General features: G+C 44.6%; 1 protein-coding gene across 6 annotated transcripts; it reads left to right on the forward strand.

The window, feature by feature from the left end:
* The first annotated feature begins 303 nt into the window (after nucleotides 1-303).
* Tcaim (T cell activation inhibitor, mitochondrial) lies at nucleotides 304-27,843 on the forward strand. Of its 6 annotated transcripts, none has more exons than XM_057767435.1 (12): nucleotides 304-576; nucleotides 1,219-1,311; nucleotides 3,373-3,442; nucleotides 4,848-5,046; nucleotides 8,569-8,725; nucleotides 12,350-12,602; nucleotides 17,110-17,232; nucleotides 18,193-18,290; nucleotides 18,833-18,924; nucleotides 23,568-23,800; nucleotides 25,168-25,299; nucleotides 26,311-27,843. In XM_057767435.1, the coding sequence occupies exons 3-12, from the start codon at nucleotides 3,414-3,416 to the stop codon at nucleotides 26,549-26,551; spliced, it is 1,557 nt and encodes a 518-aa protein (XP_057623418.1). In that variant the 5' UTR covers nucleotides 304-576; nucleotides 1,219-1,311; nucleotides 3,373-3,413; the 3' UTR covers nucleotides 26,552-27,843. The 6 variants fall into 6 exon arrangements, with proteins under 6 accessions (XP_057623418.1, XP_057623419.1, XP_057623420.1 ...); XM_057767436.1 differs by having other exon boundaries at nucleotides 3,550-5,046; nucleotides 26,311-27,842; XM_057767437.1 differs by having other exon boundaries at nucleotides 4,911-5,046; nucleotides 26,311-27,842.

Genomic DNA, 27,843 nt, shown 5'->3' on the forward strand with positions numbered 1-27,843 from the left:
GAAATGTAGGCCAGAGAGGAACGGGAGACTTCAAACTCAGCTGTCTCTGGGAAGCAGATCAACACTTCCAACCGCTGCTCAGTGAGGATTAGCGTCAGCAGAGCGCCTCGCGCCGCCGCCCCCCATACCCCTCGGGCAAGGGTACTGCGCACGCGCGCATTCGCCCCGCCCCCAGGCTCCGGCTCCGGCTCCTCCTTCACCTTTGCTCTTCACCTACCCGCCAATCATCTTTCTCCCTCAGACCCAGTCGGCGCCAGAGCGCAGGCTGTGTCTCCCGAAGCCCGCAGGTGGCGGGGTAAGGACACAAACTCCTGCGGCTTTGCAGCGGGGAGGGAGGAAAGCCACCGACAGACGGCCGCAGGCCCGGCCGGAGAGCGGCTCGCCGGCCGGCCGTGCGCAGGCGTTCTGGGAGGAAGGGCCGCTCCGCCGTAGCCAATGAGCACCGGTCCTGCGGCCTGCTCGCCGGTCAGGGTGACCCGGGCCTGTGCGGGCCTGAGGCAGTGGGCGAGGCCTGTCAGGACCTCCTTGCTTAGCACAAGTTGACCAGGGACTGCACCCTTGCCCAGAGCTCGACCTGTGAGTGCCTGAGGCACGGGCGAGGCCTCCAGGTGGGAGCTGGGTTTTGGCTGCTGGGAGAGCCTGGCGGCTGGTGGGGCAGTGGGAGGCCAAGTTGCGGGCCCTCCAGTTCACCGCTAGACCTGCAGTCAAACTGAGTAGTCTCCTAGAGGGGAGGTGGGAAGTGTAGTCCTTGAGAGGGTGCACTACACCACTAAAGAACTTAGTGACTTTGCTAATTAATAGAATTAAAATACAAATTGTGAAGATTCACAGTTATTGATGTGAATATGTGTGGGAGTGGACTTTAAGGGTGTAGGGAAACGGCCAAAGGAAACGCGATCAGGCGGAATTGATCAATGTGGGGACCACTGAAGGTTTAACATAGAGGTCATATAGTTGTCGTCTTTTAAGGTATCAAAAGCTTGGTTGCTTGGTTGACTGAAGGAAGCATTTATCCCCAGATGGCCTTCTGAAAAGGAACTGGAGATGCCTGATACCCCTTGGCGTAGTGTTGATGAAGGGTACGCTGTGAAAAATCTAGTCCTCCATCGTGGGAAGGACCAAAAGACTGCATGCCCTACACTAATCCTTAGGATGCAGATGGGTTGAGGGGCACCAGCAGGTCGGAAGAGCCTTGGGTAACTCCTTTTCTCCTGCCAGTTCTTAGGGTTGGCGACTGACACTCAGCTGGATGACTTACATTCAGTGAATTTAATTGGACCCTGGATACACAGCACCAAGGCCTGTATATAGGTGAGGCTGGGCCAGCAGTACCAGTATCCTTGAAATGAAGTGTTTGCAACCATCCTGTTTTCTCCTGTGCCTTTGACCTTCAAGATGCAATTGTGTGGATCTCCAGCAAGAGATATAAAAAGGAAGCTAACGAACTTGTTATCCATTGATTTATCTAATACTGTTCCCCGATTTTGCTGTTCTTGTTTACTTTTTACCCTACTCTAAGTAGGGAGCCTAAAAGCAACGGAAAAAGTAATGTCTGGTCTCAGGGTGAGAGGGTGCATGCTTTTAATCCCAGCGCTCCAGAGGCAGAGGCAAATGGATCTCTATAAGCTGGATGGTATCCTGGTCTCCATAGTGAGCTCCAGGCCAGCCAAGTCTACACAGTGAGATCTTGTCTACAAAAACAAAGATAAGAAAGAAATGCATGGTTTTACCATTATTTGAGAGAACAAATTTCTTCTAAAACCTCATTATAGTTACAAAGAATAGTTACACTTTACTGAAGTGAGAATAGTGTGAGGCTTAGTTAAAATAAATTACTTTCAAATACAAATAGTGCCAAGAGCTGAAGCTCAATCTTGAAGATCTCTTATTTGACAACTTCAGTACTTGTCAAACATACTGGCCGGAGACAGTTGGGTCTGCACAGCAGTTCCAGGCCAGACTGAGCTACAGAGAGTGTTGCAGACCTCGGGGAAGAAGGGGAAGGAATGAAACAGAAGGCATTATCACTATCAAGTAGGTCCAAGAACTCATTTACACTGGTGTGTAATTGGCTACCTTCTATCCACATAGCAGACCATTTGTTGGGACAAAGCATTCCAGGGTGACCTCTCCCATTACTCTGTACGAGTCTAAATCATTGCTTTTGCTGCTTTGTTCTTTGGTTGTCTGCTTGTGTCTGTGTCCCTCTTCTCCACCCCCTCTTCCTGCTCTAAGTTTAGTGCGAACAGCAATCTTCTCAATGCTTGTTTAGTGTTTTACCTTGGAGCTGACACAGCACTCGGTGAATGCTCATCGGTACAGTGGTGAGGTAGGAATCAGAGTGCTGGGAGACAGTGTCTGCAGTCGCCGGGTCCTGGGGCTGCGTAGGTGGGCTAGGCTTTTGAAGCTAGTGTCGCTAGCATAGCACAGCCCACAGTCCTCGGTGTTGCCGTCTGTAGCGGTGGAAAAGACAGTCCCTGGCTGCTGGCTGTGCAGACCGAGTTCAGCCAGAGATTTTACTCAGCTGAAGCTGAGATCTTGATTTACACTGCAGAAAAAGAATTTCAGGGTAAGACAATATGAAGACAGGCTAAAGTTTATTTTTTTATTTTTTTTGTTTTTGTTTTTCGAGACAGGGTTTCTCTGTAGCTTTGGAGCCTGTCCTGGAACTAGCTCTTGTAGACCAGGCTGGCCTCGAACTCACAAAGATCTGTCTGCCTCTGCCTCCCGAGTGCTGGGATTAAAGGCGTGCGCCACCACCGCCTGGCTCAGGTTAGAGTTTATTAAGAAAAGATTTTCATATAAATATAAGGGTATATATAACAAGAAACTTATTTCTCCTCACAAAGGTAATAATGATAGGAAGTTCATATTATATGTCAAAAATGCATGACCCTGGCCTGGGAAGATGGGTCCATGTTTCCCTGGATAACATATTCCAGTGTAGAAGCAGTTATGTGAGCTTTCAGTGACGGGATGAAAGAGTCATCAGTACCTGGTGGCACTGTCTGAGAAGGCTGTGGACTCTCTGGGTAGGAGGCGGAGCCTTGTTGGAAGAAGTACATCACCAGCCACTGCACCCCACTTTCTGTTCTTTCTGATCCCTCCTGCCACCATGCTTCCCTGCCGAGTGCTGTCTTACTGCTGATGGACCACATCCCCTTCTGGAACTTAGCCAAAAAAAAACCACCTATTTCTCCTTATGTTGCTCTTGTCAGGATATTTTTGTAGCACAACAACAGAAAAATAACGAGTTTTATATATGTTTTATTAGGTTAATACTTAAGCATTTCATTTTTTAGGATAGTAACATAATGGTTATATCTCGAATTTCACCTGTTCAGCTCTTCTGTTTGCTTGTTCATCTGTCAGGCAATTAATGGATACTTGGAGGTTGGCGTACGTATTCAGAAATGTTTTGCCACCTGAAGCCTTTGAGGAGGTAAGCCCTGTGGTCCACTCTGTTTCTTTAGGGGAAGGTCTGTTATGTATTGAGCTCATTTCAGCTTGTTTTTCAGATCCTGAAACTGTCTCATTTTATGGTTTTAGGCAGGAACAACAACAACAACAAAGAGATAAAATTCATCTGCGCAGCCAAATTGTCTAAGGCTCCATTCAGAGCAGGAGATAGCAGATCCTCACAGGATTGTTCTGTCTGGAAGACTAAAGATTAAACCGCCCAGCACAGCATTATGTTCCCCAACTATAGAGCACAAAGCTTGGTGTTTTAGAGTTTAAGAGACAATGACTATAATAAGAACACAAATTCCTCCTCCTTGTGCATAGTAGATACACAGCAGTTATACAAATAAGTACACGTGGATGGGGACGTTTGTGCACAGTGGAAGGATGGGGCTTAGAAATCAGGTAAAAGGGCCAGGCGGTGGTGGCACACGCCTTTAATCCCAGCACTTGGGAGGCAGAGGCAGGCGGATCTCTGTGAGTTTGAGACCAGCCTGGTCTACAAGAGCTAGTTCCAGGACAGACAGGCTCCAAAACCACAGAGAAACCCTGTCTCGAAAAAGAAAAAAAGAAAAGAAAAGAAATCAGGTAAAAGGAGAATAAGGAGGAAGATTGAGGGCTTAGCTGAGGGCTCTGCGGAAGGGGTGGTGAGACAAAGTCTCGTGTGGCTCAGGCTGACCTCACACTTATTACGTAGTCGTGGCTTGGTCTTGAATTCCTGGCCCTCCCTTTCTGCCACGCTGGAATCAGACTTCTGCCACCACACTCAACGTTTCTGTAAGGAATGTTTGAGAGTAAGTTGGAAAGATTGATTAAAAATAATTACTGAAGCTTTTAAATATAAGACTCAGAAATGGATCTTACCCTGTAGGAACTGGAAGCCATCAAAAGGTGTTTGTGTAAGGAATACAGTAGCATGTGTCATGCTTTGAGAAAAGTCAGCCTCAGTCTGGTAGCAGAGAAAGTATTGACTCTAGAATTAGTTGATTCTGGAATCACTATCATCGTAACAGTACAAAACCATTTCCAAGGACTTTGCAACCTGATTGGTTGCAAAGCGTGCCCAAGACTTCTTTTTAGAATAATTAGGATGGAAAATGTAAATTGCAGTATTAACCAATAGGCACCGTGGAATTGCTTCCCAAGAATCGTAAGTCATTTCCTTTGAGCTCAGAAACGTAGTATTATTGAAGTATTTATTGAGGAAAACAAAAGGTACTTTAAGAACAGTCCAGACAGTTTGGGACACAGTTTAAGAAAGAGAATGTCACCTTGTCTGACTGGAATGTGTTTCCGCTCTAGAGCCTCCAGTTAGAAACCAGACAGACTGCAGCAAATCTGCTTCTGTGTTGTTGCTATGGTTTTTCTTCTCTCGGTGCTTGTAGGTTGGCTGTCACATGCATGGTAGATGTGTGCTTGTCCCAGAGAGTAACACCTGTGTCTGACAGGTTCTGCCTGAAGAAGATCCTCCCTCATTGGCTTCCCTCCTATCGGGCTCTGTCAGGAGCAGAAGCCGTCAATGCCTTAAGGCCTTTCTACTTTGCAGTTCATCCCGATTTCTTTGGACAGCACCCCAGGGAAAGGGTAAACACTTAAATACTTTTTTTTAACTCGTCTATATGTCTGGTTGATTTACCTTTGAGCCAGTATAATAAATAAAGTTCTGTAGGTTTTGGATTATCCTGTCATGGTAATATTTGACACCGAAGCAATACTTACTTGAAAAATTAAGGTTTCACATTAATAAATTTAGCAAATATTTATAATGTTAGAAACTGAAGCCATTGTTTATTCAAAGCTGTCATTATTTCTATAAACAATAAAGTTGCCACATAAATTCAAGAGTCTACTAATCATGTTTCCTGTACTAGTTTTTGGAGTAAAACGGAAGACTTGAGGAAAAAACCTTTCTTACCTGATGGAGCCTTTCTCTGAGGATGCGCTAGGCAGATTGTCAGTGCCTGGGGATTTCCCAGCATGCTGTGTGCTGCCAAGCTGGTGCTGTGTGCTTTGTGCTCAGGGGGTACAAACTGACAAAAGCCCTGGGGAAAGCTCAGAACCGTGAAGATTTTTTAACATTAGATGATGATACCACAGAGCTAAGAGCATTAGCGTTCTCATTGGTCCCTTTATTTTCATTAACATTGATCCCTGATTGAACCTGAAATACTAAACCCTGGGCACCAGGCTCAAGCAAACGTCCCTGCTCGGTGGCACACCTTGAACATGGCTGCACATCACTACTGGGCATGAAGACCTGGCTGTGAGTCTGCGCTGTGGAGCAGCCAAGCGCTTGCCATGTGGCCTGTCCACTGCCAGCAAACCTGGTCTAGTAAACCTTGCGTATACCAGCCCTTCTGAGATCTGTGAATCGTAGCAGTCCATTGGGGACGCTCACTGAGCTCTCAGCTTGGACGGCCCTTGCAGATAACCCAGAAATGCCTCACCTCTCCTTTCAGTGAGCTCTCCCAGGCTGCCTTCCTTTCCAGTATTCCCTCTTCTTACCTATTAGTATTTTCTCTATTTCTGTGTTCCTTCCCGTGTTCCCCGCCCCATCTTACTTAATAGGTTTATTGTTTGTCTCCTGTCATCAGTGAAATGCAGGGTCCACGAAGGCTTCTAACCCAACTGACCATTACGCAGCATAGACTCTTCCCTGGCTCACCAAAAGCTTGCCCTCTGCAGAGGACAGATGCAAGCTCCAAGTACTTGTCACTTCCTTCTCCAAGTGCAGGATTTCACACTGGCACCCACTGGTGTGGTTCTTTTCCTTTTAATACCCCAATTTTAAAATATGTGATACTAATATATTTTAAAAAAATCACAGCAAGGGGGCTGGAGAGATGGCTCAGAGGTTAAGAGCTTTGCCTGCTCTTCTAAAGTTCCTGAGTTCAATTCCCAGCAACCACATGGTGGCTCACAACCATCTGTAATGAGGTCTGGTGCTCTCTTTGGCCTGCAGGCATACACACAGACAGAATATTGTATACATAATAAATAAATAAATAAATATTTTTTTAAAATCACAGCTAAATACAAAGTTCACTTAAAAATCTCAGTCTGGTCCCTATTTCCTTTATCCCATTCCTGTTCACTTCCTATTGATCTTTGCTTTTGTTGACTTCTGGGTTACCCTTCCATTGTTTCTTTTGACAGAAATGAAAACATCAAAAGTAACTTTGAAGATTGCAGTTTTATTTTGGATAGAGTTTGGGTTTGGTTTTGAGACAGGGTGTCACTATGTGGCTTAGGCTACCCTCAAACTCAAGACATTCCTTCACCTGCCTTAACTTCCCAAATAAGGGGATTCTGGTTTGTACCACAAAACTCTAGTCCACTTGCTTTGTTTTGGTTTGTTTTGTTTTTGTTTTCTGAGAGTGCCTCACGAGTAACTCAAGTTGACCTCAGACTTGCTATGAATCCCAGTACCTGTTCTGCTACCAGAACCTCCAAACTCACCCAGCTGCTGGTATTTTAGGAGTGCACCCCTGCATGCAGCAAGATTTAGTTCAGTCATAGGAAGGTACCCAAACTTGCCTAGGGATTCTCCTGAACAGGCATGTCATTTAGTAAGTTCTAGAAACAAATATGCAAAGTGATTTCTACTCTCAAGTATTGTGTTCAGGAAAAGAGATTTAAATAGTCAATTGTTATTGCCAGACATGCACACCTTTAATTCCAGCAGGGCCAGGCAGACAAGGCCTTGTTTCAAAAACACCAGCAGAAAACAAACAAACAAACAAAAAAACACCAATTGTTATTGATCCATGCCTGGAAATGTGCAACTTCACAGCCTTCTGGAGACTCAGAGAAACCTCAAATTCAACTTCAAGGCCATCCTAGGCTTAATTGAGAGACTTAAAAAAATAACAATAATAAGGCTAGCAAGATGGCTCAGCCAGGAAAGGCCTTTACTGTCAAGGTGGTCAACCTGAGCTCAATCCCTATGTCCATGTGGTGGGAGAAAAGAATGGATTCCTGGAAATTGATCTCTGACTTCCACACATATGTGTAACACGCACACACACACACACACACACAAAGTAAATATAACAAAAGGGGCAGTTATTGTTCACATCATTCTGTTATCAACAGTACTTCTTTCTTATATAGCAATTGTCCTTGAAATCCCTCTGTGTCTGTCCTCTCTATCCTGCTTCCCTTCTGCGGACTGTGTAGTCCTCCAGTAATTGAGAAGTTGCCGTGGTCATACACGTCGAAGAGCCCATTAAAGCCCTTTACTATAAAATAAGCTATATTTTCTCCTATTTAGTTATGTGCCTTTATGACATTGCTTACTACGTGTATATGGATTTTTCTTAGTTTTTCTAACTTTTTTTTATTAAAAAAATGTATCTCAATGGTCTGTTATGGAGATACTAATAGAGATAATAGATCCAATTATATGATCATTAATTTATTGCTTTTGGAGAGGAGTCAAAACTGAGCTGCTCTTACTCCTAAGTGAAGAATGAATTCAGTCACCCTTTACCCTGATGCTTCCATGGTTCTGTGTTGTGTCTCAACTTCAGCTGTTATCCATCACACACCCTGGAATGTGGAGCTAGCTTTTTTTACCAAACGGCTAAGAGATCCCAACATTTCCTTAAGGCGTGTGCGTGTGTGTGTGTATACATCTGTGTCAGTGTTAGGGTGAGTGAGTGCAGGAGCTCATGGAGGCCAGAGAAGAGCATCGGATCCCCTGGAGATGGAGTTACAGGCAGTTGTACGCTGTCAGCTGGGTGCTGGGAACTGAACACAGGTCCTCTGCAAGTGCTCTAAACCACTTAGCCTCCAGGTCTCCGGTTTTTGTTTGTTTGTTTTAAGACAAACACTGTGTAGGTCTCACTGTGTAGCTCAAGCTGGCGTGGAACTTGGAGCTCACTGTGTAGACCACTATGTAGGCTAGCCTTGAACTCACAGGGCTCTGGCTGCTTTTGCCTCCAAGTGCTGGAATAAAAGCCATGTGCCACAATGTCAGGTTCCCTCCACATTTTTAACAGTAGATTACGTACTATCTTCAATACATTTAAGGACCACAAATAATTTCTTCTTTCTTTATTCACATGTAAATGCCCTTATGGTTTGTTTTTGGTTTTTCCCTAGGAAATCAATGAAAATTCTCTTAAGAGATTAAGTGTCTACTTAGAAAATCTCCAGAAACCAGGTTTCAAGTCTCTGAAACCAACTCAGCTTACATTTTATATAAGAGAAAAAACAGCTCAGAACTCCTCGGAAGACCAGGAGCCTATCAGTACCTCTGGTAAGTTGTTCTGTTTCTAGTGTGTCCCTTTCCAGCTTCAAGTAAAACGTGTTCATTATGTCTGACATTGCCAGAATACCTTTGGATGAAAGCCTTGATTGTTGAAAAATATCATATAATTGATTTCCTAGAATTAGATTCTGTTCCTACCCGCATATTTTTAAACATTTTATTTTCCTGAAGTATTCCATCCAAATGTTAGGGTTCATGCCTTTAATCCCAGTACTTGGGAGGCAGAGGCAGGCGGATCTCTGTGAGTTTGAGGCCAGCCTGGTCTACGTAGTGAGCTCTAGACCAGCCATGATGGTGTGTAGCCAAACCCTAGAATGAGGCCCTGTACCAAACAACAAAAGCCCCAAAGTATTCCTGTTTATGGTCTCCCAAATCTCATGTTGGTCTGAGTGTGAGGCATGTCTGTTACATTCACACTTTGAAACCTACAGTGTTCCTTCTCTTACTGTCCCTGTGAAGGTAGAATGTTTAACTGTTTGTGACCTACTGACATCTGCCCTACTTTCAAAGACCACAGAGACAGAGTAGGGTCTTGAACTCAAGTCTCTAAACTTCCACCTCATGCTGTTTCTACACATCCTTCTCTCTAAGCACCTACTTTCCCATCAGAATGAAGTAAGGTTGACAAGTAGGACCTCTAGCTGTGACTGCATACCTGTTACTCCAGTGTGGTGATATTGTGTTTGTGCTGTAACAAATAACACTTACCTGAGGATCAGAGTGTGGAGCTAAACCACTAGTTAGCCATGGAGGCCAGGCAGAGGTGGTGCACACACCTTTAATCCCAGCACTCAGGAGGCAGAGGCAGACAACTCTGTGAGTTCAAGGCCACCCTGGGCTACACTAGATTGACCCAGTCTCAAAAGAAAAAGAGCCAGGAAGTGGTGGCTCACACCTTTGATCCCAGTAATTGGTAGTCACACACGTTTAATCCTAGGAAGGTGGAGACAGGAAGGGATATGGCTGGGCAGAAAGAGGAATATAAAGTGGGAGGAGACAGGTGCTCAAGGCATTCAGTCTGAGGACTTGCAGAGACAGGATACCCCATTTGGTCTGAAGATTTCACAGAGGTTAGAACTAGTGGCTGCTGCTCTGCTTCTCAGATCTTTCAGCTTTCACCTCATAATATCTGACTCCAGGTTTTTGTTACTAAGACCAATTAGAAATCGTGTTACACCCCAGTCCTTGGAATGCTAATGTAGGAAGACTGAGTTTGAAGCCATCCTGGATGGTCAGAGGAAGATCCTGTCTCAAAAATAGACAAAAAAAAAAAAAAAAAAAACTGTGAAGAGCTGGATATGTTGGCATGCCCGTGTACCTAGCCCCCAAGAAGCTCAGGCAGGAGAACTTCTACCAGAAGGAGATTGGCCTGGGCTACATGACAAGATTCTGCCTTTTAAAAAAATGTAAAGGCCTGCCCTGTCCCTTCTTGAAATATCTGTCCTTTTGGTTATCCTTGAAGAAATAGCTTTATTTTTAAAAGACTTTTAAATAGTTTAAGATTCATTGATTTAAAAGGTCTCTGAGACATAGAAAATACTTAAACTTCTGCCTGTGATTCCTGACTCTATTATTATTAAAATGAGAGTTGCGGTATTGCATAGAAAACCCCTCATAGCCGGGCGGTGGTGGCGCACGCCTTTAATCCCAGCACTCGGGAGGCAGAGGCAGGCAGATCTCTGTGTGTTCGAGACCAGCATGGTCTACAGAGCTAGTTCCAGGACAGGCTCCAAAGCCACAGAGAAACCCTATCTCGAAAAACCAAAAAAAAAAAAAAAAAAAGAAAGAAAAGAAAAGAAAAAGAAAACCCCTCATAGTCCCTCAGAACCTCAGATGGAAAGAAGGGCTCCATCTCAAAACCATGATCAGGAAAGTAGGTTTTCTCAGGGTGAGGCTCATCCATTGCCTTCTGAGTGAACTTAAATTCAGGAAATCAACTGCGTAGTTTGTGGTGGGAACTGCATTCGAGCTCTCCCCGTAATGGAAAGAGAGAGAGAGAGAGAGAGAAAAGAAAAGCCTCTCTTCATGTTAAAGATGACTTCCTAGCCAGCCTAAGGACTAGCATTTGATAGTGTCTTTCATTCTCCCATGATTGACTGTGGGAGGTCAAAAGTCACACATTCTTTATCTCGGCAGTTTCTCTATCTGACTCAAGGTTTTATTCAAAATAGCCAGGAACCCAGCATGGGGAGCCTGAGAGAGGAGAATTATGGGTTCCAAACCAGCCTGGATTACAGATTGTAGTAATTTATAAAGCACTTTATACACCAAAGAAATCAGAGTATCGCCGGGCGGTGGTGGCGCACGCCTTTAATCCCAGCACTTGGGAGGCAGAGGCAGGCGGATCTCTGTGAGTTCGAGACCAGCCTGGTCTACATAGTGAGTTCAAATCAAGCCTACAAAATGAGACCCTGTCTCAAAAAGAAACTGGAAGAAAAGCTTTTTCAAGCTCTACTGTGAGCTATGTAAATTCAGACTATTCCATCTTAGTGCTGGAATTGAACCTAGGGCCTCACAAACTTAGCCAAGTGCTTCACTCATGAGTGCGGTTATCCCAGCCCCACATACACTCTTAGAATGTACCTCGTGATGATCTCATCAGAAGCACTGTTGTAATAGGAGCGGCGGGGCTGCGTCCCTGGCACCCGGCCGCCCACATGGCTAGCTTATGCCCCGAAATAATTACACGGAAACCGTATTCTTTTAAACACTGCCTGGCCCATTAGTTCCAGCCTCTTATTGGCTAGCTCTTACATATTGATCTAACCCATTTCTAGTAATCTGTGTAGCCCCACGAGCTGGCTTACCAGGGAGGATCTTAACCTGCGTCTGTCTGGAGTGGGAGAATCATGGCGACTCCTGACTCGGCTTCTTTCTCCCAGCATTCTGTTCTGTTTACTCCACCCATCTAAGGTTTGGCCTATCAAATGGGCTAAGGCAGTTTTCTTTATTAGTTAACCAATGAAAGCAACAGATAAGATACAAGAACCACCTCCATCAAAGCACTACTGGCTGTTCTTCCAGAGGACCTCTGTTCAATTCCAAGAATCCACATGGCAATTACAGCAGTCTGTAACTCCAGTTCCAAGGAGATCATACACCTTCTTCTGGCCTCCCTGTGCACCAGGAATACATGTAGTACACTTACACACACACACACACACAAAATCAATTAAAAAAAAATTTTAAAGATGAGCTTCTGTGACCACCACTAGGTAGATGTAGCTTGGGCCTTCCCTTAGCAGGCACTGCCAATGCAGGCATCCCCGTGTGCCCTTCTTTCTGCTAGAAACTTTGTGATGGACATGGAAGCACTTCCCTCTCTTTGGTAGCAAGGTTCATGGGCAGCACTGAAAACCATCTCCATCCCTTCTCAGCTAGGGTGAGTGTCCTCACTGGTGACAAACCGGAAAGGAATCACGGAGATGGGAGAAAGGAATCACAGCTGCTGTGGAACTTGGAAGAGGGAGTGGTTTCCATTTGCTGGGGTGATTTTTAATGGCTAATAAAATGTTTTTAAAGATTTTAACTCTAAATTGTTTCATGAAAAATGATTCTAAGGTAAAACAAGTAATCGTCTGTATTAATTGTTTGGGGAATTATATTCTCTAGGATTTCGAGCAGTCAGATTTACTTTGCACACCAGCGATCTGCTAAGCACAGTATTGTATATTCTCAACTCCTGCAGTTTGTCTGTTGAACACGTCCAAAGCTTGAATACTACTAACGTGCATTCCCAGCCTCTCCAGGAAGCTACAGGGATGCCAGACAGACCCATCAAATGGCATAAGTCCTACTATTCCTTCACTGGGTTCAAGGACCCTGACGAAGACCTACACGTCTCAAGAGTGGAAACAACCCTAATGTAAGTCAAAGGTTTTATTTCAACAGCCTCATGTAGTTTATGTTTAAATGTGTTCTGGTTTTATAGGAAAAGAAATTTTAGTAATATTTTTAATACAGAAACCATGAGAAAAGATATTTCATGTGTCTTGCTTAAAGTTGCAAAAATACTTCCATTTTGTTATTGTTTAATACCAACTACATGTAAAAGATTTAAGTTTTTGTTTTGTTTTATTTTTTTAATAAGTTATTTAGCCATTTTATGTGCATTTGTGTGAAGGTGTTAGATCCCCTGGAACTGGAGTTACAGACAGTTGCAAGCTGCCCTGTGAGTGCTGGGAATTAAATCGGATCCCCTGGAAGAGCATTCAGAGCTCTTAACCTCTGAGTCATCTCACCAGCCCCAAGATTTAAGTTTTTTAAATCAATTATTTGCATGTTAGGCATTGCCAGTCTATATGGAGGGTTCAAAGGTAATTGACTTTAACAAAAATTACTTACAGAAAAGCACACCAGTTGTAGTGACACATGGCTGATCCCAGTCGGGAAGGAGGAGAGGTGAAGGCAGACCACTGTGGATACGTAATGAATCTCTGTCTCGGAATAAACAGACAGACAGACAGACAGACACACAGATGGATAGATTAGATAGATAGATAGATAGATAGATAGATAGATAGATAGATAGATAGATAGATAGATAGAAGATAGATAGATAGATAGATAGATAGATAGATAGATAGATAGATAGATAGATAGATAGATAGATGGGAGATAGCTTTATAAAATATCATCTTAAATGGATGATTGTAAAAGAATGTTTTTAAATTATAACTAGATATGGGCAGGGTGTACAGTGCTTTCCTTTCATCTCAGCATTTGGGAAGCAGGGGCAGGAGGATCTCTGTGAGTTCAAGACCAACTGGGTCCACATACTTGAGTTCTGAGGCCAGCCAGGGCTACATAATGAGACTCTCTCTCTCTCTCTCTCTCTCTCTCTCTCTCTCTCTCTCTCTCTCTCCTCCCCCTCCTCACTCTCTCTCAATATATGTGTGTGTGTGTGTATGTATACACATATTATACATATATGTATATATAATATAAAATGTATGTGCGTGCATATGAAATATTTGGCACAGAAAACTATGAAATAAATTTGGAGGTGGGAGGTGTAGCTCAGTGGAAGAGCACTAGGAAAACAACATAAATCTTGGTTGGAATAAATACAATGTGATGGGCTGAAATGTCAGCAAATCGAGTGTCACGTGGAAATGTAAAGTCAGTGCAGTCTGTAGTGACAGACGTGACTTAGCAGTGGAAGGATCGCCAGGTACCTTCTTGTTAACTTCGTTAGCACTGACTAACAACACCTGCTGGGTTTCCTCAGAATATGCCTGTGTCCGTGTGACCCATGCTGCTGTGGATTCTCTATGTCCTCAAGACACACTTTGTTTTCCATTCAGACTCTGTGCCTTGAAGAGGAGAGCAGCTTTGTAAACTACTGTTTCAGGGATCAAAGTTAGGGAAAATCAGTCCAGGTGTCAGTAGCTGTTTGTCCTGGCATGGTGGCGAACCTGTCGTTGCTTAAATAGACTCTTCCTTGTGTCATAGATGAAATTAATAATGACATAGCATATGGTAGATGTCTAACATTATACAAAGGGCTTTACATGGCTTGAAAACTGGTGTCTCAGATTTACGTGAACCCATTATAAGGCTCTGTGGAGTTTGAGTGTTGTTTAAGCAAGTGTACCTTTCTGACAGAAGTGTAGTTCCAAGCCAAGTAAGATGAGAGCAGACAGTGTTGCGAGAGAAGGACCCTGAACGTGAACCACAGTGTGGACCAAATGAGAGCTGACACTAACGCTAAGTCTGACGCTGATGCTGATGCCAACACTAGATTTATGAGTACACCTGTACTTTTTGCTTTGTTTTGTTTTTGAAACAGGGTCTTACTACTTACCCTGGGCTAGGCTAAAACTCTCAGTACAATCCAGGGTGATCTTGAACTTCCAGAAATCCAGCTGCCTTTCCCTCCGGAGTACTGAAATTAAAAATGTGTGCTAACATGCACAGCCTGGACCCCTGTTTTTGTTTGTTTGTTTTGTTTTTGAGCCTGGGTCTCTCTACATAGCCCTGACTGTTCTAGAATTTACTCTGTAGACTAGGCTGGCCAAGATCCTCCTACCTCCACTTTCAGAGTGCTAGGATTAAAGGCCTGGACTAGTACTCCTGGCTTGGGAACTTAGTAGTCTTAAAAGGGGGGGTGTGGGCAGGATTAATTGTAAATCAAAAAATAATGGGCATATTTACCTAGGAGTAAGGACCCATTTTCTCATTCTGCCATGCAAAACCCTTCATGGTCTTTCCCCTCTTCCCTTTCTTTGCTCCTCAGTATCCCCCCACCCCCTGCCCATAGAACCATCTCTGTGTACGGCTGGGTCATCTGTGGATCTCAGCCCCCCCCCCCCCCGCACCCTCCCCAACCCCGCGGTAGAACCATCTCTGTGGACGGCTGGCTCATCTGTGGATCCGTGTGCACTTGCCTGATTGGTACACCCTCCCTTCTTACTCATGTGTCTCAGGCTCGGGTCCACGCTGCCCGGTACCTAGAACCTTCCAGCTAAAGTTGATTTCTGAGTCACCTTTTTCTTTCTGATACTCTGTTCTCCTTTTAGGTAAATCTTTACAACACCATGCTGTGTTATAGGATAAATATTTGTTAGATAAATTCATAATGATTTCATTGTTTTGCAGGTTTTAAACTTTAAAGCTTTAGCTCACTCTAAAATAGTTGATTGAGGGCTGGAGAGATGGCTTAGTGGTTAAGAGCATTGCCTGCTCTTTCAAAGGTCCTGAGTTCAATTCCCAGCAACCACATGGTGGCTCACAACCATCAGTAGTGGGGTCTGGTGCCCTCTTCTGGCTTGCAGACATACATGCAGACAGACTATTGTATACATAATAAATAAATATTTAAAAAAATAAGAAAGACTGGATTTTTAAAAATAAATAAAATAGTTGATTGAAGCATCTTCTGTCTAAAGGCTTTGTCAGGCACATTTGAGCTCTCTTTAGCATGACTTTTATTACATCTTATCGTGGACATACCCCACAGTTTTTCAGGCATCCCCGTGAAATATGAGTGCCCTGTTTACTCTTTAAATTGTTTCTCTCCTCCTGGAGCTTTCGTTTGTACTGGTGTGCTGGATGGCTACCCACTCCCACATCTGAATTGTTCCCCTTGGCTCATTCTGTGAAAACGATCACATACACACACTACATGCATTACTTTTTCACCACCCACAAACTCTACATAAGTATCTTATTTCTCTAGATTTCCTTTGGAGAGCTGGAGACTGCAGGCAGTGCCATGCATACCTGGTGAGACTGCTTAGCACAGCAGGAGACACCATCCAGGGAGGGCAGTGCCCCTCTGGATGCTCCTTCTGAGACCCACCCTGCTCTCATCCTCAAAGCATTTTTTAACATTTATTTTTCCTTATAAGCTTATTGAGGAAAATATTCTAAGAAATAAGAATAAGAGCTTATTTTATACTGACCCTATTTAATTATGTAGTCGATGAAATTGAGACAAGTCTTTAGCTGGGCACTGGGCTGGGTGAAAAGAAAGGGAGGCCCACTTGGATATATTCTGGGCACACTGTCACTAAAGAACTAGAGTGGTAAGGTCTAGCCCACAGACAGATTAGGCAGAGAGATGAGGAGTTGGCTTTGAGAGCACAGGGTACTGCAACCTAGTATTAAAATCAAAGATTAATTAAAATGAAAGGTTCTGCCATTTTGGAATCCACAAGGCAGTTTTTCATCTCCTTCCTTAGGATACATCCGCGCAGTGTGCATCTCACAGCCGTGCGTGACCCACGTATGCTCACTGTGAGCTGCATGGTTCTCAGTTCCGCCCTCAGCTGTTGTGTGCAGAGTAATGAGCTCCTGCAGCCAGCAGTAATGTTCTTATTAATTAATCAATGTTCTCCAGTAAACAGTTAAAGGCTTAGAAGACTCTTCACATTCTTCTTGGTTGTTTCATCTCTAAACATAGGGACAGGTATGGTCTGATTTAATTTTTGTAATACTGAAAAGAAGCTGCCATAATTGAACATGCAAGGGTGGACAGCCTCTTGAAGTGGGCTTGTTAGAAGTGAAGCTCTGGGAGGCTGGAGAGATGGCTCAACAGTTAAGAGCATGGCTGTTCTTCCAGAGGACCCAGGTTCGATTCCCAGCACCCACATGGCAGCTCACAACTGTCTGTAACTCCAGTTCCAGGGAACCTGACACCTTCACACCAATGCACATAAAATAAAGTTAAACAATTATTTTAAAAAAAAAAAAAAAAACAGAAGTAAAGGTCAGACTGAAAATTCAGGTTAACAGTGGACTTCTGGTTAGTTTGTTTTATTTTTGTTTGCGGTCCTAGGAATGGAACTAGGGCCTTGCTTGCTCTAGGCGGGTGTTCTGCCACTGGCCTCCATTCCCACCCCCGTGTGCTGTCTCTGGTTCCGGTCTAGGTCCTGGCTAGGTAGCAATGGGCAAAGCGCAGTGAAAAAGCTGAAGAACAGCTTGCCTCTTAGGAAGGAGCTAGATCGTCTGAAGAAGGAGCTGTCTGACCTTCTGCAGCTTTCAGATATCAGGTAATAAAGTGTCCTGGCTGTCTTACTGTCCTGGTCCTGTAAAAAGACATCATGACTAAGCAGTTCACAAAAGAAAACATCTAATTGGGAGTTGCTTACAGTTTCAGAGGGTGAGTCCATGACCGTCATGGTGAGGAGCATGGCAGACAGGCATGGTGCTGGAGCAGTAGCTTGGAGCTTAGATGTTGAGACAGCCATGAGGCAGAGAGAGGGGACTCACTAGGAATGACCTGGGCTTTTTAAACCTCAAAGCCTGTCCCCAGTGGTACACCTCCTCCAACAAGGCCACATCTCTTAATCTTTCTCAAGTAATTGCATGAAGTGGTGAGCAACAATTCAGACATATGAACCTGTGGAGGCCATTCTCATTCAGACCTCCACACTAGTACACACAATCAAATATGCAGGAATGAATTAGCTCAGTTAATAAAGTGCTTGCTTAGGACACACTGGGCCCTGGGTTTCATCCCCGACACCACAATAGCTGGGTGTGGTGGTGCGCACTTGCGATCGCACCGTTATGGAGATAGAGGCAGAATGACCAGACAGTGATGGGAATCTTTGGCTGTAAAGCAAGTTTCAGACTAGCCTGAAACTAATGAGACCGTGTCTCAATATATATATATGTGTGCATATATATATATATATTTTTGCCAGGCAGTGGTGGTGCATGTCTTTAGTCTCAGCACTCGGGAGGCAGAGGCAGGTGAATCTCTGTGAGTTGGAGACCAGCCTGGTCTATAGAGCGAGTTCCAGGACAGGCTCAAAGCTACAGTGAAACCAGAGAGGGAGGGAGAGAGGGATGGAGGGAGGGAGGGAGAGAGAGAGAGAATAAACATCGTAGAAACATGATTCTCTCTGCTCCAGGAAGAGGCTGTTGACCTTGTCAAGAGTCATTTGGGGTGAGAGGCTGTCCATCCCTTGGTGCTGCTGTTAACGTGGCTGTGTCTGTTGGCCTAGGTGGCAAAGGGGCTGGGGTGTTGCCCATCGCTGCAGCCAGCTGCACAGTCTCAGCCGCCTTGCGCAGCAGAATTTGGAACCACTTCAGAATGCAAAAGGTAACTGTTGTCTGCTCTCTTGTTTGTTGTTTTTCTTCAAAACAGGGTTTCTCTGCATAGTCCTAGCTGTCCTGGAACTCACTCTAAAGAACTCAGAGATCATCCTGCCTCTACCTCCCAAGTGCTGGGAAAAAAGGTGTGTGCTATCACTGCCCGACTGTCCACTCTCTTTCAGAAAATCTGTGGTAAACATCTGTAAATTGTAGCACAAAACTAAGAGACTTTATCAGAGTTAGATGTTTAAATCTGTGGATGGTGGTAGCACACGCCTTTAATTCCAGCACTCAGGAGGCAGAGGCAGGCAGACCTCTGTAAGCTTGAGGACAGCCAGGGTTACACAGAGAAACCCTATCAAAAAAAAAAAAAAGTAAAATAAAATAGATGTCTAAATCTGTTCCTTTGAATAAAGGAGAAACATAAAATAGGCTTCTAGGATATTCTAGATTTAATCCTGAGTGTATACGCTGGACTTCAGTGATTGTTTGCACCGTGTTATAAGGACAAGTCCTCTGGGCCATGACCACAGTTTGTTTTCTCGTCAGGATGCACCATCGTGTTCACAGACCGCTCGGGCATGAGTGCGCTGGGCCACGTGATGCTGGGAACCATGGATGTCCACCATCACTGGACGAGAGTAAGGATGAGCCAAAGCAAGCAGGCCTCTCTGACTTGCCACACGCTTTCATTTCAGACAAGAGCATTACGTCAGCAAACGGCAGCACTGGAAAGCATAGCTCTAGATTTCAGTCCAGTAATACCACATAACTAGTACTTCGGTGTGAAGATAACTTTCTTTTGCACTTATTTATCTTGCGGGTATGTCTGCATGTGTGTGCACAGAAGCCAGAGGATGAACGGTAGTTGTTGTTTTTCCACCTGGGTCCAGGGATTGTGTTCAGACCATCACACTTGAGCAGGCCTTTGCTCAGCATCCGTCTCACAGGCCCACATGTTAGTTTTAAACTCAAATAAAGCTGAGGTGAACATGTTTTATTGCTAAATTTTATTCTTAGATTTATTTATTTTATATGTAACTGTTTTGTCTGCATATATGTATGTCTATGAACCATGTGTGTGCCCAGTTCCCGAGGAGGTCAGAATAGGGCATAGGATCCCCTGAAGCTGGGCTTACAGATAGTTGTGAGCACCATGTGAGTGCTGGGAGTCAAACCCAGCTCCTTTGCAAGAGCAAGCACTCTTAACCACTAAGCTGTCTCTCCAGCCCCTGATGTGAACATTTTTATTTAGTTGGTTTGGTTATTTTGTTTTGGGGGCTTTGGGAGTGTTTGTTTGTTTGTTTGTTTGTTTGTTTGTTTGTTTGTTTGTTTGAAAGAGTCTCATGTAGCCCTGGCTGAACTAGAACTTACAATATAAATCAAAGCAGACTGAAACTTGTAGCAATCTTCCTGCCTCAGCCTCCAGTGTCTTAGGATTACAGGTGCACACAACTGTGCCTGGTTGATCAAACATGGGAAGCGCATGGATAAATTCCTAGATAGAATTGCTGGATCATATCCTTTGATCATACCAAAAGAGATAATCATATTTTTAATTGTGATTATGTTACTCTAGTAGGTATGTGGTGGTGTCTTACCTTAAGTTTAGTTTGCATTAAATAATACATGATGGTGATCACCTTTTCATTTTTTATTTGCCATCTTCATCTTCATGCCGTCTTTAGTGAAGGATTTATTCTAATAAAATACTTGGTAGAGGGACTGGAGAGATGGCTCAGTGGTTAAGAGCACTGACTGCTCTTCCAGAGGACCCAAGTTTGAGTCCCAGCCCCTCATGGCAGCTCACAGTCATCTGCAGCTGCCGTCCCAGGGGATCCAATGGTGCCAGACACTAATGTGGTATAGAGATACACATGTAGACAAAACACACAAACACATGGAATAGATCTTTAGCCAGGCTTAGTGGCACACACCTTTGATCCTGGCACTAAGCTAGCCTGGTCTTATAGAGTAAGTTCCAGGACAACCAGGTTACACAATGAAACCCTGGCTTTAAAAACCCTAATTATTGTTGTTGTTGTTATTATTATTATTATTAATTTCAAGCCATATATTTAATAGGTATTTTGTATCTAAAGAATATAAGAACTCTTAACACTCAGCAGTTAAAAAAGAAATACCAAACCAAGTAGAAAATGTGCCACCGACATGAAGAGAGTCTCCAGATGACAGAGCTCAGAGCTGGGACGGGGCAGAGAGCTGGAGAGCTTGCAGCCTGTAAGATGCTGGGTTCCAGCCCCAAGCTGGGCAGAGCTGTTGAGTGGATAGAGTGGCAGACCACGTGATGCTGAGGACGTGGAGACCTGGCTCGCTCCTGACAAGGACCCATATGTACAGAGCTCCACACGTAGAAATGTACACACAGATACTCATAATAGCCAGGAGTGGAGGAAGTCCTAATGTACGTCAGTGTAAGTCCTGTTCAGAAATGGGCAGGAACCTCTGATGTGTGCAGCGGCCTAGGTAGGAAGGTCAGTATCTGCAGGTTATAGTCTGCACAGCTCCCATGTCTGTACCATTCTTGAAGTCACAAGGTAACAGGAAGGAGGCAGAGCAGGGCTGTGGCTGCCTAGACATGGGGGTCAGCAATCTGACCACTCAAAGGGCATATGGCAGATTCTGGGCGAGCTCTATTCTGTGCGGAGTAGTGATTTCACATGGTCTGCACATGTGAAAAGGCAACATACAACAAAACGCACAAGGATTGCTAGAGTCCAGGTGGAATCAACAGCTGCTGTATAACTGTACCGTGTCTGCACTGTATAACTGTACCGTGTCTGCACTGTATAACTGTACCGTGTCTGCACTGTATAACTGTACCGTGTCTGCACTGTATAACTGTACCGTGTCTGCACTGTCGTATATAGTGTACAGAACCCAGCACACTATATATGAACCCACTGCAGCGAGTCTGCGCTGTCCCCAGTCTCACCCTTACAGAACCCATATAGCACATGCTATATGAACCCACAGTTCTCAAAGCTCCTGAATGTGCTTACACTGCATATGCAACCCAAGAAGAGGAGAGTCAAGGAGTAGAATTATTTTTTACAAAATGTAGTAAGTAGATGATAGATGGTTTATAAAAACTAGTTATTATCTTCTTTATAGGCTACCTGATGCCTTCTAGTCCTCCCTCTCTCTCTCTCTCTCTCTCTCTCTCTATCTCTGTCTGTCTGTCTGTCTGTCTTTTTCTGTGTAGCCCTGGCTGTCCTGGAACTCGCTCTATAGTCCAGACTGGCCTTGAACTCACAGAGAACCCCCTGCCTCTGACTCCTAAGTTCTAGGGTTAAAGGTGTGCACCATCATAGCCTGGCTAAAGCCTTCTAGTCATATTAACATGTGCAAATCCCAGATTTCTACAGAAAACCAAAGTCCTCCCTGACCCCAACCCCTCCTACTCACCAGCACATGCCATGTACCAGCCCCTCCCACTCACCAACACACGCCATGCGCCAGCCCCTCCCACTCACCAAGACACACCATGTACCAGCCCCTCCCACTCACCAACACACGCCACGTACCAGCCCCTCCCACTCACCAAGACATGCCATGCGCCAGCCCTTCCCACTCACCAACACACGCCATGCGCCAGCCACACACAGCTTCCTGTTGGTTTTGGACATGGCCTTTTTCCCCCAAAGCATTCCATTTATCTACTGTTTCTAAATCCTTTTATGCTTTCTGTCAAATCAGAAGTCTTGGTGGGCTGGACGGTGGTGGCGCAGCCAGGCGGTGGTGGCACACGCCTTTAATCCCAGCACTCGGGAGGCAGAGGCAGGTGGATCTCTGTGAGTTCGAGGCCAGCCTGGTCTACAAGAGCTAGTTCCAGGACAGGAACCAAAAAGCTACGGATGTGGCGGTGCAAATGAATGCAGACAGATTATATAGATATATACAGCTTTAATAAGGAAATAGACTTACAGGACCACAGGTTCCCGCGGAGCACTGGAAAAGCGGAGCAAAAGAAAAAGGGCTGCTGGGCTCACGCCCGGCAGATTTATCCGTAAACATTAGCCCGAGGCGAACACGCCCCCAATGGGTGGGGCTATGTCCCTACATACGGAGAAACCCTGTCTCGAAAATTAAAAAAAAAAAAAAGAAGAAGTCTTGGCGGCCATTGTCTAAACCTCACTTTGACCTGTCAACCCCATGTGACACTTGAGGTGACACACTCTTGCTTTATTTTCTGGCCCCTCGACTGTGAGCTCTAGCAACAGACAAACCCTTATCCCTGCATGTGCACTCCCTGCTTACACACACAGTAAGTGCTCCCTAACGCGTTCTGCGTTTGTCAGCTGAACTTGAAATTCGGTGACTGAAAGTAAATTTTTAGGGAATACCTGAAATCAGATTGGTGACAGCCTAGTTGTCATCAGAGAGCCTTCAACCAGTACCGATAGAAGCGGATGCCGAGATCCACAGCCGAGCACAGGGCCAAGCTCCCAGAGTCCAACTGAGGAAAGGGAGGAGGGATTTGTTTTTATTTTTTTATTTTTTTGAGCAAGGGGTGAGAGTCAAGATTATGAAGGGGAAACCCACAGAGACAGGTGACCCAAGCTATGGGAGCTCATGGACTCTAGACTGACCTAGGCCCTCTGCATCCGGGTGACAGTTATGTAGCTTGGTTTCTTATGGGGCCCCTAGCAGTGGGACCAGGCCTGACCCTGACACATGAACTGGCTCTTTGGAAGCTATTCCCTATGGTGGGATACCTTGCCCTGGCTTGATGCAAGGGGCGGGGGGGAGCTTGGTCCTGCCTCAACTTGGTATGCCATACTTTGTTGACTTCCAAGGGAGGCCTTTACCCCTTCTGAATGGAGATGGATGGGGGGCAAGGTAGAACAGAGGTAGTGGGTAGGGGATGGGAGGAGAAGAGGGAAAAGAAACTGGTTGGTATGTGAAATAAATAGATTTTTTTAAAGTTTTTAGGGAATACTTAAGAGTTGGGATGGGCAAATGTGCATTGAATCATTGTAACCTAGCTTAAGAGTCCTGTGTGAGTCTTTAAATATTAGTACCTAGGGTTGAATTTTACTCAGGTTTTTTCTTTTTCTGAAATCTCTTCTCAGTTCAGTCTAAAACCACTAGACTGATAGTTTGTTTTGAATATTAATATTTACAGGATTATAGTATCCTTTTTATTGTATTTTACTTGACTATTCCATCTACAAAAATAATTTTTATAACTTCCTCATTTATTGGACTCCTAAAATTATAGCAACATAAAATTAAATGTCTTTTTTTCCCAATACTATAGCTTTTTGAAAGCTTGCCAAGTTATTTTGACCTTCAGAGGAGAACGTCAGCCCTAGAAGACCAGATAAGCGATCTTCTCGGGGGCATACAAGTGCTTTATATCGAAGAGTTACAGCCAGCACTGACCCTTGACGAGTACTGCTGTCTCCTTGACGTGTTCCACAGTCAGCTCCTGAAAAGCAGGACGCCTGCCCACCCGCAAAGTCTGAGCGGCTTGGAGATGATCCTCAGCAGGTAAACATCCGAAACTGGGTGGGGTGTGTGCGTGTCAGAACATGGTCGTACGGGCAGTGCGATGTTTTACTCTTTTGGCTTTTGGGACTCACACACAGATGCTTATTTTACTTATGAATGCCCGGCCTTAGCTTGGCTTGTTTCTAGCCAGCTTTTCTTAACTTATCCCATCCACCTTCTTCCTCTGCGCTTTTTTCTTTTCTTACTTCTATTTATCTTATTTTCCTTCTTACTCTGTGACTGGCTGACTCCTTGCCTCCTCCTTTTGTTCCTCCTTCTCTTCCCCATTTCTCCTTCTATTTATCCTCTCGGCCTGTCAGCCCCACCTAACCTTGCTCCTGCCTCGCTAGTGGCTGTTCAGCTCTTTATTAGACCCTCAGGTCTTCTAGACAGGCAAAGAATCACAGCTTCATGGAGTTAAACAAATGCAGCATAAACAAAAGTCACACACCTGAAAATAATATACCCCAACAGTGCATTGAGCTGTTTTTTGATTTATTTGGTTCTTGTAAAGTTAATAAAATAATAATAGTAGTGGAAATGAGTGGCTGGAGAAATGGTTTAGGAGTTAAAAGCAGATACTCCTTTGGCAGAAGATTCAAGTTCAGTTCCCAGGGCCCATGTCAGGTAGCTTACAGCCAGTGAATCCAGTGCCTTTGACCTCCTCAGACACTGCATTCACGTGCAGAGACAGACACACAGAGAGACGTGTGTGTGTATGCGTCTGTGTGTGTGCGTCTGTGTGTGTGTGCGCGTGCGTGTGTATGTGTGTGCGTCTGTGTGTGTATGTGCATCTGTGTGTGTGTGTATGTGTGTGTGTACATATATACACATTCACACACATAATTTCCAATGGAGGCCAGGCATGTGGTACACACCTTTAATCCCAGTACTTAAAGCAGAAGCAGGAGTCACTGTAAATTCAAGACCAGCCTTAGCTAAACAATGCAACCCTGTCTCAAAAACAAAACAAAAAAAGTCACTGCTTGTGAAAAGAACTGTATTCATAGCCCTGTCCTCCATAAGTCCAAGACCAAACCGAGGGACTGAGAGTGGATTCTGAAAACATCGCCACTGATCAGCAAAGTAAATCACTCAGTCATGATGTAAAGTCAGTAGCTAAAGTGTGTGTGTGTGTTTGTGTGTGTGTCTGTGTGTGTGTGTGTATGCATGCGTTACCTGCACTTTGCTTTGTGCTTAAATGCAGTCCTCCTTGAGGAGGGTCATGCCATGTCAAGACCAGCACGTCGTCATCAGTGTTGCTGTGATTTAATGTGGTCGTCCCCATGACAGTTCTCAGTCACTTGATAAAAGAAAGCATTGGTGTGGAAGTGGTGATGTGTCCCTTACTACACACTTGGTTTCAGCGACAGGTACGAGCCGAGCTTGCATGAACTCGGGCATTTTAACATCCCAGCCCTCTCAGATCCAGCAAGCCTCCAGTCATTTATGAGAAGCCGAGCCCAGCAGGCAAGAGAAAACATAACAAGAAGGGAGGAGTAAGTACTGTCCGCTTCGGGAGGTGTGAGGCCTGACTTGTAAACAGACGGCAGGAAGCGTCGTCTGCATTTTAGTTATTTTGTTCACGCGTAGCTGTTGTGTCTGTTGGCACAGACCAGATCAGCAGGGCTCCCTGAAGATGGAGTTGTGGGCAGTCGTGAGCCACCACATCTCGCATCTCTGTGAGGATCATAAGCGCCCGTAACTGCTGAGTCATCTCTCCAGCCCTACTATATTTAAATTTTAAAGTGTATCTCGTTCACAAGTAGTCCTGTTTCTGTGTTGTTAGAACTCGGAGTCACTTGACAGCCTGTGGTTTCCTCGTCGCAGGTTTGAAGCTGTAGAGTTGAGTCCGTTGTAGAGGAGAGACGGTAGGAGTGGGTCCGTACAAAGGAATGGACAGACAGATGGGCACCAGGTCCAGATAGTGAGCAGGGAAGGAGAAGCAGCTCAGGGCAGGGCACGGCCTGATGGCAGCACCCAAGTCAGGGTTTATTCTCCCAGTTTTCCCTTCATTTCATCGCCAGCAGTGGCTAGGAAGAGGTATGAGAGCTTCTTAAACCACGCTCCATTGGGCTGGAGAAGGACTCAGCTGTTGAGATCACTGGCTGCTCTTGCAGAGGACCCAGGTTCAATTCCCAGCACCCACATGGTGCCTTACAACCATTTGTAACCCCAGTTCCAGGAGTCCAACACCCTATTCTGGTTTCCAGGGGCACCGTGCAGACAAAACACCATACACAGCAAAAACAATAAATCTTTGAAAATTAGGAATACATTGTGTGTTGTCTTTACCTCCCTGATGCTAAAAAGATTGATTAAATACCTTTAGAGATTTATGTAGAAATAAATCAGCCAGTACTGGACACAGGGTACTCTTGGCATGACTTTTCACATGACTGCCTTGCATGGCACTATTTGTCACCCCAACATTTAAGAACATCTTTCTATGTTATCTATATTTATATTTTATCTTTAGTAATATCTCATGACAATTTTTTATTTAATAGGTTAAAAGTTATTGAAAATGAATTGATACAGGCTTCCACAAAGAAATTTTCTCTGGAGAAGTTTTACAAAGAGCCCAGCATTTCCAGCAGACAGATGGTGGACTGCTGTCGGAGACTCCTGCAGCTGCCGCTGCCTTATCTGCACGGGATGCACCTCTGTGTGTCGCATTTTTATTCCGTCATGCAGGATGGAGACCTTTGCATCCCGTGGAACTGGAAGAAAGGAGGAGCCACGAAGTGACATAGACGCCTGTCTTATTTCCTGGAGAAGCGAGAAACTGTTGGGTTTATTTATATTCAGTTCGATGTTAGTGTTCGCATCAGGACAGAGTTTCCAAGTGCTGCGTTAAAGCGGGAGTTTTCTTTGTAGTGACTTTATGCTAAGAAACTTGTTTCTAAACGGTTTGTCCCCTAGCCTTGTGATGCTGATGGCTAGGCAGAGAGATGCTTAGAAGAAAAACTTATTTTAAAAGAGAGTTCTGTAAGAGTCATATATTTTTATAGAAGTGAGTGTGTGTGTGTGCACAAATTGGTCTCGTTCAGTATAGCTCTGTGGTACTAGAACTCATTTTTACATGCAGCGCAGTTCAACACGTGTCTTCATAGTTACATCCCACAGACACAAACACTTGGTAGCCGGTAATGGACAGTTGTGTTCAGACAGATGATTGATGAGTAGCAAAAATTAAGTAACCACATTTTGTTTGAGAAAGATTTTTTTTAAAACTATTGAATATATGCCATTAACATTGCCTGATACTAGCTTATTAAAACATCAGCAACAGAATTTAAATACATGACACCTTCTACCAATTAAAATATTGATAGAGCATGTTCTTGGTAGGCACAGGCCCTGGGTTCCATCCCAAGTAGCAAGAAAAAGCTGTCTTCATCTCTTCAGCTCTGGCCCAGCTAGGCCTGCTACCTGCTGTGGTCTCCGGTGTCCCCCACGCTGTGGAGCCCCATTCTCTACCCAGAGAAGACCACCCTGCACTCCACACCACACGTTCTCTGAGGACGCCCTAGGGAACTTCCCCTGGTGCATCAGAACAAAGGAGACACTCAAGTCAGTTTTTCGTGTTTTGGATTTTTATAAACAGTTCAAATGTATGTTCAAAATAAGAACTGGCTTTTAAAGGATTGGTTGTGCCACTGTTGCTTTTGACCCACGCCAGTTTGACAAATGTTGCTGTAAATACTCTCCCTAAGAAAGAGTCCTCAAGTTGGGTTTGGTGGTGCACGCCTTTAATCCCAATACTCGGGAGGCAGAGGCAGGTAGATCTCTGTGAGTTCAAGGCCAGCCTGGTCTACAAAGTAAGTTTCAGGGCAACCAGAGCTGTTACACAGAGAAGCCCTGTCTCAGGTGGGGGAGTCCTCAAAGATCTGCTAGTGTATTGGAAAATTGTTTGGATTGTGCCACTTCTAACATCAGCTAACACAGACTCTTCTGTAATGTGTGTTGAATTGGATTTGGTTTTGAACTAATTGTTACATAATAAACAATAACTTGTCGGCCACATAGCTGTTCCCCTT

Source organism: Chionomys nivalis, chromosome 4, assembly GCF_950005125.1.
Source record: "Chionomys nivalis chromosome 4, mChiNiv1.1, whole genome shotgun sequence".
Taxonomy (NCBI): Eukaryota; Metazoa; Chordata; class Mammalia; order Rodentia; family Cricetidae; genus Chionomys; species Chionomys nivalis.